The sequence below is a fragment of the Brassica oleracea genome, chromosome C6 (assembly GCF_000695525.1).
Source record: "Brassica oleracea var. oleracea cultivar TO1000 chromosome C6, BOL, whole genome shotgun sequence".
In the NCBI taxonomy this organism is placed as follows: Eukaryota; Viridiplantae; Streptophyta; class Magnoliopsida; order Brassicales; family Brassicaceae; genus Brassica; species Brassica oleracea.
In genome coordinates, this window is record NC_027753.1 from 23794466 (window position 1) to 23807605 (window position 13140).

The 13140-nt window shown below is 33.7% G+C and overlaps 2 protein-coding genes across 2 annotated transcripts; one reads left to right on the forward strand and one right to left on the reverse strand.

The window, feature by feature from the left end:
- Window positions 1–705: 705 nt before the first annotated feature.
- LOC106297791 (glutathione S-transferase T2-like) lies at window positions 706–1131 on the reverse strand. The gene has a single exon (XM_013733959.1). It carries the CDS (start codon window positions 1129–1131, stop codon window positions 706–708), a length of 426 nt encoding a protein of 141 aa, XP_013589413.1.
- A 7432-nt stretch (window positions 1132–8563) lies between these two features.
- LOC106298744 lies at window positions 8564–9250 on the forward strand. Its single transcript, XM_013734892.1, has one exon. It carries the CDS (start codon window positions 8701–8703, stop codon window positions 9136–9138), a length of 438 nt encoding a protein of 145 aa, XP_013590346.1. The 5' UTR covers window positions 8564–8700; the 3' UTR covers window positions 9139–9250.
- Window positions 9251–13140: the final 3890 nt, after the last annotated feature.

The window sequence follows — 13140 nt, forward strand, 5'->3', positions numbered from 1 at the left end:
TAGGAACACTTTAAATTTATGAATACAATTCTACATGAAATTTTATATTGAGGCTCAATAATGTTGTAGTTTATCATGTTGTCAAAATTTTGAGGCGACATAGATGTAGAAAAGTCAGCATACAAAATGCAAAGAACGTAATTATTATATGAACCTAAATTGTTTGAAGGCTTACAGGTTGCAGTGGGATGAGTGGAGCCTTTTTGTGTATCGATTGATTGTAATGGTTGCTGTATATCGAGCCTTGTTTATTATTTTGGTTTGTAAATATGTAATAGAAGGCAAAGAAGAGCATAGGAAACAGAAAACACTAAAACATCATTTTACATACGTTTTTGAGACAATACAAGGAAGAAGAAGCACACTTGGTTCACTTAAACATCCGAGTCTACAAAGAGACTTATAAAGGCAACATGGTACACGACTTGGTCCACATCAAAATACAAACAGAAAGATACAAGTAGCCCGTGACTTGGTTGATTTCTAAATAACAGGAGAAAGAGAAAAACCACCCGTGACTGAAAATACAAATAGAAAGATACCAGCTTTAGTCTTCAACAAGCACATTGTCTTGTACTTCACCTGAGACAGAGGAAAATCTCGTGTGTAAGCAGAGGATAATTACGTATGTAAAAGTGAAATGACAACTACACTTGAAACTAGTCCAATGCAAACATGTGAAACTAAGGTTAGAGCTAACAAACCCTACAACAACTCAGACAGAAGTTTCATTTTGAGAACTGACTCCATCTCAGAGAGAGGCTCGGACTTTGCAAGCAAACACTCTAGCAAACTTTGCTTTGAGATTTGTTTTTTGATCTCCAACAAATTCTCAAGCTTTGCCAATTCTTCTTCTTTTCCAGTTTTCTTCCTCTTTTTAGCAGCCTTCGCAGCCTTAACCCCAACTGGTCTCTCCTCTGGCTCTGGCACTGCCCCTTCGCCATCAACAGGATCCACTGGTTTGCGCTTTTCCTTCTCAAGATAGGTGTAGCACCACTTCACATCATGCCTAAGCTCTCTCCACGCGTGTTCCAAGTTGAACTTCTGGTTCTGGTCGCTGTGGAAGATATCCAAGGCTGACTTCATCACATCGTTGTCATTTTGCCCGCTCCTCTGCTCCCTCAGTGCCATGTCGTAACATCCAACAAATTTACAGACTAAATCATTGATCCTAGCCCATCTTTGCTTGCATTGCCCAAGTTCTCGAGGGATAGTTCCAGCCAGAAGAGGACTAACGTTGTAATACTCTACAATTCTCTTCCAGAAGGCTCCAGTTTTTTGTTCATTACTCACTATTGGATCTTTTCTGGTGTTGAGCCACGCACCTATGAGGATTACATCCTCTTTTGGTGACCACTTTCTCCTCTCTTTGACACTAGACTCATCACTACTTTGACCGAAAAAAAAAGAGGTTGTGATGAGCCAAGGTCAATTGACCCTTGGCTCGCTAATAGGTTAACATAACCATTGTTATTTGCCATTTACGAAGAAGTCTGTGTTTCTCTAGTAGAAACACAGAGGATTAAATAAGGGATTCTCCATTAACAGCATTGAAGCATAGTGGAAATTTGTCCTATCATAACAGCTCACGACCTTTAAATGAATGTTTTAGTCTAAAAAGAAGCAGTTAAGGCACAATTTAATGATCGTTTGGTGGGAATTTAAACTACAAAGTTAACCTTATTTTCAAACTACAACGTTAACCAGTGAAAATCCTAGTTTGGTTTCAAACTACAAGGAGACACACTCCACTATCCTAGTTTGTTTTCAAACTACAAAGTTACACACACATGATCCTACTAAATATTTAAACTGTTGATTTAAAGTGTTCAAAACACTAACCTCAGCGGACTCTCTCAAGTTCACACACACGCTCAAGAAGCATCTTAACCTGAACCTGAAGAGACCTCAGAGACAAAACAATATGTTAGAAAGATTGTAAAAATTAGTTTCAACGTTAAGTAAGAAACTAACCTTAAGCGCCTCGCACTCGCGCAGGAGCTTCTCCTGCTCGAGAAACTTTAGTTTGAGCCTCTCAATCTCTTGTTGCACACCCATTACCCATGGCTGCCTAAAATGCAGCCCGTCGTTCTGCCAAAACATAAAATTCGTAAGCAAACAGCAAAACAATTTGGAGTATAAAGAGACAGAACATTTCGAACCTGGTAGTCTGTGCAGATGAAGTATCTTTTCCCCGGGAGGTAATCATATGTATCATCTTCGTCGACGAACTCCTTTGTGATAGATCCACAGGGGCACAGCTTCGGAATTCCCTGTTGGGCATCTGAAACGAAATGAAGCAAGTTGTAGTACGCTTTGTGTGCTTTCATGTCTCGCAGTTCGTCCTCCATTTAGAACCTACAAGAACAAAAAAATATAAGCGAATCATCAAAAGCCCCAAATTATAAAACCCTAAATCGATTTATAAAACCCAACATCGAATGACAGCTCAATCACGGACCCTTAAATCCTCCGAAATAACCAAGAACTATATCGAAAAGAAGAGATTGGCAAACCCCGACAGAAACCCTAATTCGAATTTAATCCCCAATCGATAATGAAACCCGAAATCTATTCAAACCCATGAATCGAATCCATAAAAACAGGAGAAATCTACATGCATCTACTCCATAAGAAAGAATAGTGAGTTTAAACGGTCGGATTTGGCCGGATTTACCTAAAACGAAGCAGATCGCCGAATCACCTTTGTCGTCGCCTTTAGAGAAGGAGAATTTTTTTTTTTAGCTCGAGCCGCGTAAATGAAACTTTCCCTTCCCCCATACGAAACGCAACGCTTCACCCCACCAATCAGATGTTGCCAGCTCATTTAGGATCAAAGCTAAAAAAACCTTATTTAAAGATTCTTTCTTAGCGTAAGTTAATTTAATAATATTATTTTCTCCTAAATTGCCTAAGTATTAGCGCTAAGGAATAGGTTACATCCCGCGTTGCATGTGCTCTAAGGATGTTAAGATTAAAATAGTTGATTTGTCATAAGTAATGTTTTTAAACTTAGATTATTCACAAATATATATATGTATATATATATATATAGTTGTGATTTTTCTGAATATTTTTGTTTTTAGAGATGTAGAAATTTCTCTAGACATTTTTTTTCGTTCAGATCTACATCATATAATAATAATATAATAAGTAAAAAGAGAATATCTTCAACAGAGAATCATGTCACATCGTTTAATTAAATCGACCAATAAAAATGTTTTTTTGTGCCAGGTCAGCTCTTCTAAAGCTGCAATTTGCAACTCGAAAATGACCTAAAGTGGGATTCTATGGTTGGGCTCACTTGCTAAGCCCACTAAACATAAACCCCTAACTTCCGATAGCCGTCCAACGAATCTCTCCATCTTCGTCTTCTCCGTTTACTCTACTTGCGATCTCCATTACTGAGCCTTCTCTGCAATCAATCAATCGTTATCTTTAATACACACTTCATGTCTTTCGTTTCACCTCCCTATCTATCTCGAGCAAGGATTGCAAAAAAAAAAAAAGTCAACGCCTTGCTTCAGTTAAGAGTTTCATACAAATAATAGTTTAGGATCTTTTCTGATTCCATTTTATTCTCTAAAAAGCCACTGCACATGTACATGTAGAAAAGGTAACTCCACAAAATGGTTACTCTAGCTAATCAAACATTGTAATCCATTTGCAGGCTTTCCTCCCAACAATTAGCTGTCGTATACAAGGAGGGCATAAAGCAATTGCATGGCATAACTCATGGGGTCTCAATACCAGATTGGTAATTGTTTAATCTTAGTGTGATTTATTTTGTTTTGGCGTTTTTGGTAATGTTATTTTCTCTAATATCAAAATTGGGTTCATGTAACATAGATTAGAGTTATGTTTATGAATCATGGAGATGACAAAGACTTAGCATTTCCTCCAAAAGTTGCAAATCAAGTAGTTGATCCCAATTTCCTTTAAAGATATTGTCTCGGAAGCATTTTTGATGTGTGTGAAACTATTGAATCCACCTTGATTGGGACTTGAAACTGTGCTAAAATAGGGTTTTACGACAACTTTTATTGCCATTGGAAGTATTCAGATCGGGGAACTAGAAGGTGTTCCAATGGGAGTTGAAAATGGTCCAAGAGATTTGGCTAAAAATTAGGCCAGCCGTGTCTCATAGTATGTGTGTAGGCTAACAGTTTCTTAGATTCTTGGGAACAGCTGAGATGGATTTCATGAGAGAAGACTTCACTACAAAATCAAGGACTTTCTGGAAAAAGAGAAAGGTCGAAGAAACCACTCAAAGGTAAAACTAGGTGGATTTTGTCGAAGCTTTGAACTAAAGAGAAATTATTATTTTTTACTTGAGCCAAAAAATCACATTGGAAGAGCTTCTTGACGAGGAAGAAATTATTCAAGAGTGCTAAGGAAGAGCCGACTCATACATTTATATTTGTTCTGATTTTTTTCTCGATACATCATTCACATTTCTTAGAAAAAGTTTCTCACTTGACTTTGGAGTAGTGATGTTTTCAGTCTTATGTGATAAATCTCGAGTGTAGAAACTATTGTGGTATGTTGTTGAAGAACCTCGAGATGATACTGATACCAAACGTACTTCAATTAATATATAGTATTCTGAATTCAGTGCCCATTATATTTATTTGTTGAATGTTTCTGGAAATACTTTAACGGTTGTTCTTTTAGGATTAAATTCATCTCTTCTGAGATATTCACATATGGATTTGATGTTATTTTAAAGACTTTGGTGGAGGATGATAATTGATAAGGTCTTTTTTCCTCATTCTTTTTATTTGGATCTGATATATTATATTTATCATTATTTTTCTCCTTTCTTAGGTTTAATTTCACATTAGAGCTGATGGATTTGGCCATTAACCTTTTCCGAAACTGAGTCGTCCTCATAGTGTGTTTCTGGCAGGCTAATTTGTAAAGGTCTCTACCATACGTGAAAACGGAGGATCTAGACTACATACTCCTCTTTTTACGGTTGTTGTCTTTCTACATTTACGGCTGTTGTCTTTCTACAACCTGAACTAAGAAAAAAATTTCTTTTTGTCTGATATATTAATAGTCTACTAGGTGATTTTTGCATCATGTGTAGAAATAGAAGTTTCAATATTTAAAAATAAAATTTTATTAATTTTAAGGTTTATTATTTAATTACAATTTAATTTTAAATCTTAATTTAACTATATGCAAAAATTAAGGTAAGATAAATACTTTTTATTCAAATTTATATGTAATAATACATATGTTTTTGTTCAAATAATAATAGATATGAATATATTTTAAATTATAATCTTGAAAAGGTTTTTATTTATTTCTTTTGGCTAAAATATATTAAATCAAATTCTATAAAATTAAATGAAAGTTTTGTTAGATATATAATTATTCAAATAAAAAACTAAATAATATTTTAGAATTTGTAGATATTAAAAAGAAACTAATGGTATTGAGATTATTAAATTACTTTTTTTTAAAAACTTGCATAAAATTTTGAATAATTTGTAGTAAAAATTACATAATATAAAAAAAAAAAATTAAAATAATATTTGTGTTCCCTTTTTGAACAGCATTTTTGTTCCTACTATTGTATTATTTATTGTTAATGATGATTTATGAGTTATTAACGTATTTTAAAAAACTTACCAAAAATATAAATCAACATTAAATATAAATATACATGCCACAACTAAATTTAAAGCATGTCATCATAGTTAAAATAACGTGTCAGCATTTTTTTTTCCGAAATCAATATAGTAATGACACATAGCAAATCACTTCTCAAATAATGTTTTGGAGATTTAATCTGTAAAATGTGCTATTTAAAGGTTACCGGTTTTCTCAGTAAATCATCCCAAGACTCTCTTCATTTCATCTGGATATTGGAGAAGAAACATACCAAATACTGAAATCGATGTTGCAAAATAGTAATATTATCTAGGATATTTTGTTCTAAATTTCTTTCTCGCATGGCAAAGAAAATAATGACATGATTCTTACAACTCACCTCATGACAATTGTATCTTCAATCATTGGATTTCAATTGTTCCTAATTCCACCACTTTCTGAAGAAAGATAAAAACAAATCGATATAGATACTAATTATATAATGAAAATCCAAGGATCAATGCAAAAGAGAACATAATTTTCAATAGCGTAAGTAAAAATTTATTGTTAGTAGAAAAATGAAAACTCAATTATTCCAAAGTTTAAATTAGTTGCCAATTTAACAGTTGTTTTCATATGAACCTCAATCAAAAATATAAGAATAATAATAAATTTTGAGTTCTAATTCTCTTAAATTTGATTTACAGAAATAGTTTAAATTTTTAATATTTATTTGAGGATTTTTATTTTTATAATCAATACCATTATATATGTATACACTCAAATAAAAATGCCAAAAACATAAATTAAATAAAAAATTGTAAAACAATCTGGACGTAGCCCGGGAAAAGCCCTAGTGTACATAAAACATAGATATCATCACTTCTATATATTTATTGAAAATAAGATAATACCTGATTAATACCTGATTAATAAAAGAAATAATAATAAAAAATAGCGGGAAGGCTGTTTAGGTAAAGTGAAAAAAGAAAAGACGTGGCTTCACGTGCTAAGCTATGATCGTGCGTAGGTGCTTCGTCTCTAATCGTAAGGATCGTATGTAACTTAATGGGCCACATATATACTCGTATAATAGGCCAGAGCAATCTAAGTAGTTATTGGGCTTAGGTAAGATGTAAATATATTTGGGGGGAGGGGGGAGTTGAATCACTAAACGAGGTAGCGGTATAATATTATTACACACAATATTGCATGCTTACGTGTGCACATGCGTGTATATGAGAAGTTTCCACGTGAGGTGATTCGCACAACGAGGGAATATTTGGATTGATGAAATCACAGCTAAGTCAATAATAATGCTGGCTTTGTACGTTTATTTTTAAAGGCAAATGTTTCCCACAATAACAATATTAATGTACTGATGTTTTTTTTTTCTTTTTTTGGTTAAATTGTTAAGTTAATGTACTGATGTTTATGTAGCGCCATATAAAACATGCTACAATTATTGATTACTTGCACTTAAAATATACTTAACTTATGAAAAACGAACAAACATAAGAATTTAGAAAATTGTGCATGCAAATATAAATACTCTACATTACATTACATAGTAACATATATACATTTGATCAAAAAAAAAAAGTAACATATATACACGCGTGTATTACTAAGCCTCTACATCGACTTAGAATCGGGAATGGGCTGGATTATTCGAAATAAATTTGGTATAGTTCTTGACTGTGGAATGGGCAGATTTGAAAGTCGAAGTACAGTAGAAGAAGGTGAATGTACTGTATTAATTTGGGCTATTCAGGCAGCTTACTCATTGGGATACAAGAAAGTGATCTTCGAAGGAGATAATTTACAAGTCACAAACAAGGTGTTTACAAACTGCAAGCATTAACCTCCGATTGGAGAATTATCTAAAGACTATCTCGGCTTGGAAATCTCATTTCCATAACATCAGGTTTATGTATCGTAGTAGGGCTGCAAATTCATGTGAGATGTTATGTATCGTAGTAGGTCTGCAAATTCATGTGCAAATTTGTTAGCCAAAAAATCTTTAACATCTGATAATGCATGGAGTGTGTTCCATATGTGTCCCCCATTTTTGTATAACAATGTTATGACTGATCTTTTAATATAAACGGAACTTAGTCGAAAAAAAAAGAACCTGCAGAGTTCTAAAAAGATGAAAACTCATTGCTAAATGTTTCTAGAGAGTGAACAGTAAATGGAAACTGATGTCTATGGTGGTGGTGAATTAGACCACGCCATTGCGCTTATAAGTCTAAATAATTAATGTGGGTTTCGTTAGAACCCAAGGAGCATATAATAACATTACTTCAAGATAATAATCGCCGATAGTTGACAAAACAAGGAATCAACGCTAGTTGACCAAAACAATCAACGATAGCGCTGCTTCATTCATTATCCAGAGCATTCGTTGATATTTATAACCGCATAGATGCGTTTAACTAATCACGTGCCTGCTGCATAGGTCTGGGACTTATTATCCGAGATCCGGATTCGATCCGAGATCCTCTCCGGATCTGTTCCGAAAATAGAATATTCAGGGTGCTCGGATCCGAATCCGGATAATAAAATCTTGGATCCGTGCAAACCGAATCCGGATCCGGATATCTTAATTTAGGTCCGGATATCCGCATCCGGATCCGTATTTTTTAAATACATTAAATTTTTAAATTTTATTAATATTTATATTTGATATATTAATATTTATACATGAATTAATCTTATAATATTATATTTTAGTTTTTACAATATTATAAACATATATAAATATATTTATAAATATTTAATTTATGTATTATATTAAAAAATTAGTATTTTTTGTTAAAAAAATTATTTTTAATTATTTTGACGGATCCGATCCGGATCCGGATATCCACGGATAATAGAATATCGAGATGGATATCCGAAATCCGGATATCTGGATCCGTGCAAGGGCTACCTGCTGCTTCATACACACTTGTGCATTTAGGTCTTCCTAATTATTACAAGTCTCACCTCTTTCTTAAATTCCTCATTCGTTCTCTCTCTCTCTCTGGAAACACAAATACACGAGCAAATATATTTACATAAAGATTAGAGTCTAGAGAAAGGGTGTATTGTGTGATGGAGATAAAAACGAAGAGGTACTGGCGGAGGTGGAGAGGATACGAGAAGCTTGATGGGTCATCAACGCCGGGTCGAAGGAGTGGAAAACAGGTCAAAATGGATCCGACCCGGAAGAAACGCTTTTGGAGGATCAAGATTATGCCAAAACTGAGGATTCTTAGAAGGGCGTCGCCCAAGAAGCTTCTGGTTTGGTTACGCGATTCTTATGTTAATATGATGATGCGGTTGGCGAACTCACGGGCCATCGGAACTTCTGGATACGGTGGATCCGGTTTCGGGCAGCGTCAGATGAAGGAGTATGATGAGAAAGTGCTTGTTGAGATTTACAAGTCCATACTGATGGCGCAGGCGCAGGGGAATCTCGTGCAACGGGACACAGCTAATAAGCTCCCTTCTGAACCAGCGGTTGTTCCTGTCTCTTCTGTCCTTATGTAATTAAAAGAATGAAAACAAATATCTGTTTTCTTTATAATAAAAGAGAATCAAAATTCTTGACTTGTTTGATATACTTTTCGAGATTGCTGATAGCAAAGTTGCTTTTGATATGTATCAAAATTACACAAAAAGAGTTATTAGAAAGAAACAGGTAGATGGTTGATTGTGGGCCGAACAGTACTGTTTATTTAGCGGGGTTTTACATTTATTTATCATTTTTTTTTTTTTTTTTTTTTTGTCATCATTTGTTGTATTAATATAAGTTTTTTTGTTCTTTTTCCTGTTTAAAATATCATTTTCCATGGTCGTATTTGGTTGCTTATTCATTCCGCAACCTTTCGGCCAAAATATAGCATCAGAAGAAGTTTTTAACTTCAAGGCCGGCTTAAGTGGTGGGGCCAGCAGGACGACCGCCCATGGCCCATGCACAAAAAGGGTCCATAAATTTTTTAATTTTTTGTAGCATTAAATTATTTTAGGTTTTAAAGATAATCATTAGAATTTAAATCTCCGCATGGTCGATTGAAAATAGGTAACGGATTTGAATAAAAGTTTTTTAAATTTCTCAATTTTAGGCTTTAAAAATATGTTTTCTTGTTTTGTACACGGTCATAAGAAATAAATTATATATGATGGTTCTAGAGCTAAACCGAAACCATATTGTTATTTGGTCATTCATTTATTTGTTAACACGCTTTCATCAAAAATCATTGTATGCTTGAAGGTGGTCAGGAAGAAAATCCAACAGATTCCTAAATACAGTTCAACTTATATCTATTTTTCTTAATATATTTTTATTTCTTAAATACAGTTCAACGTATATTTGCTGGTCTTTCCCAGCTTTGTTTTCTTTCCCAGCTTTGTTTTTTTTTCTTTTGGACGTTCAGATTCCTATTCCTAAGTGTTATTTTTCCTTTTATTTGATTTTTTTTATTCAATCACACAAAAGGTGCTTCAAGTAGATTTGTGAAAAGCTTAAGTGCTGATTAAAATTCGGGGTTGATCGTATGAATAACGTTTCTTAGTCAAATGATTTAGTTTCTGTTGGTTTTAGATTACGACATTAGTTATTTCAGTGAGCATAATAAGATGTTACACATTTGTTTTGCTTGTTTTGATTAACACAATTGTTTTATTTTGTTGCAATAAGCCATATTTTTCTTGCTTTACGGAGACAAAAAAAAATTTCGCCCCAGGGCCTAAGAAGAGTTTAAGCCGGCCCTGTTCGCCTCCGTCTGGCGTCGAACCCGTGAGCATGACAATTGGCCCACAGGGTCCTTACCAAGTGAGCTACCTCATCCCGTCCGACCACAAGGTTAAGAGCTTTGCGCTCTACCAACTGAGCTAGACGGGCTTTTAGTTTTGTTGAATCTATGCTTCTGAATAGTGTGGAGATTCTTTGTTTTACCATGCATGCCTTGTGTGTAATACGTATTAAATTGGTTCCTATTAGTTGACTATTCCGTGGAAGTTCGGTTGACCACTTGCTGAACGGAAGTGTTATTCTCGTATTTATGAACGAAAGCAGGCACGTAATTAGTATTCATATAGAAATATTGGACTCCTCAAAATGGTCCCTGAAAATGGACCACCACCATGTTTAGTATTAAGCTTAAGTCCATGTTCAACAACGCGCCCTACGCGGCCCAGTATCCTGCGAAAATACGCGAGGCGGAGGACCACCATCCCGATGTGGCTCTACTCGGCCATAAAATCGGGATTTCTAATAAAACTTCATTTTTGTTTCAGTTTATGTTAAAAACGGATTTGTTTTAGTCGGATTTGTAAGAAAAACTAATAGAATCCAGTATAAACTTGCTGAAAGAGTGAAATAACCTAAGAGGAAGGAGACATCTCGTTTTCAAAACCAGGAGACTCGTTAGGTTAAATGAAGGATATGATATGAAAATTACGATTTTGTTTTTCATTTAAGGAAAAAAAGAAAAGAAAATGAAAATAGCATTGATGGGGTTTTAAACTTGGGCTATTAGATAGTTACATCAGTTACAAACAACCTGAACCAGCATATTTTTGTCTATTCTTAACAAATTATATATATATATATATATATATATATATATATATATATATACAGAAAAGTTTTAAAATTAATCTCCAATTAATCGTCGATTAATCTCTGAGTTATCATCAACTTGCTAGGTCCATACCGACCGCCCAACTCATGTCTAGCGGAATTTCAAACATTAGTTGGTGCTTCATAAAATTCAAGCCTACAATGGGTCTACAAGTTTAATATATATAGCTACTTACATCATTATTTTATCGGGTATCAAATAGCCTCCAATGAGCCTACAAGTTTAGAAAACTTTTTAGCAAAAAAAAAAAAATGGTTTGGAAAACTATAGGAGTCGTCGAGAACGAAAGATTAATTTGTATAGTAACGTAACAAAAGAGAACCTAAAGTTGCATGATAAAAAGTTTGTTTGATTTAAGTACGGAAGTACATAAGAGCATGATTAACCCGTGCTCTTAATTTGAGGTTCTTAACTCATGATTTAACATTTTTTTTGTTTTTTTTTGTTTTTACACTTTTCGGCTAAGAACCGGCTCTTATATCTATTATTTAAGCGACGATTTTTAGCTTTTCTTAGTTAAAAACTAAAAAACGATTTTCAGCTGAATCTAAGAACCTGAGTTAATCATGGTCTAAGCTTAGGTTTGATGTTACTGTCGAACATTTACACACGTATATTTACCTTGTATTTTCTCCCCGAAGTCAACAAAATGTTATGTAGATTAGAATATTGCTAAATCCTAAACATTTAACTAGGTTAATTACTTAGAGCATCTAAACATTTAATCCAAATTTCCACATGACGCGTAAGTAAATTAGCCTTCGTAGTGACCCAAGTGTTAAGCCGATTTCATGCTTAAATACTAGACTATTATCTCCCCTCCCCCTAAAATCTTCTATAACTACAGTCCAAATAAAAGTTATAAAAGCTATTAATGATGTGAGACTACTCGACATAAATTGATAGCTCTAGCTTTATGTGCACCATTAGCATATGACGCCCAGAACAAGTGCGACGAGATCTCCGACGGAACCACACATCTTTGAAGCCAGACGAGATCTTCTACAGACCAGCACATCTCTGCAGCAAAGCCTCGTTTCAAAGCTCTACACGGCGTCATCCTCCGTTTCATCTTTGCTGCTGCCACCGTTCCGTCGCATCCACTCACACCTCTGAAGCCGACGAGTTTTGTCCAACTTTCTTTGTTTGCAACTTAGGTCCTTGTACTTTTGTATTCTTCTCAATTTGGTACCAAATCTTTACATGTGCATATTTCTCCTCAATTTCAGCCCAAACTTTTACATTGTAGAGTCCAGCCGAAAATCCCTTATATATTAATTGAGGAACATTTGAAAAGATGTAACCTCAATTTTGTATTAATTAAAAGAGGCCCCAATGCATAGGTGGCACTCAATTAGGTAGTCAATTACATTCAATTGAAAAATAAGTAGGTCCACATTCGATTTTTATATGTTGTTAGATACATAAGTTGGTCAAACTATATGATATAATGATATGATATGATATTTTCTTTCCTTAAATAAAACCTACGGAATTACCATAAATGACTAATATATATATGACAATTAATGAGTTTAATAATAAAGATTTGATAACAATGTATATCTCCTCCATCATTTTTTGTTTAATTTTATATTATTAAAATAAATTAAACAATCAAATTAGCTATAAAAATAAAATTTAGATTTTTTCGTATATGTTATATTTTGAATTTTTAAAAACGACAATAAATGACTAAAACTATTAAAATTATTATGTTAAAAATTAATGATCAATGGTTTAACATTTTTATTATAAGAAGATACACATGATTTTAAAAACATATGAGTAAAAAATATCATTTAATAATAAAATAAATATATATATATACGAAATATACGAAAGATTCCTATTGATTTTGTAAAAAAAAGGGGGGGTTATTACTTTCCCCATCAATAAAAAAATA

Coding starts and splice junctions, on each gene's coding strand:
- LOC106297791 (XM_013733959.1), bottom strand. CDS start 1,131: ATGGCACTGAGGGAGCAGAGGAGCGGGCAAAATGACAACGATGTGATG.
- LOC106298744 (XM_013734892.1), top strand. CDS start 8,701: ATGGAGATAAAAACGAAGAGGTACTGGCGGAGGTGGAGAGGATACGAG.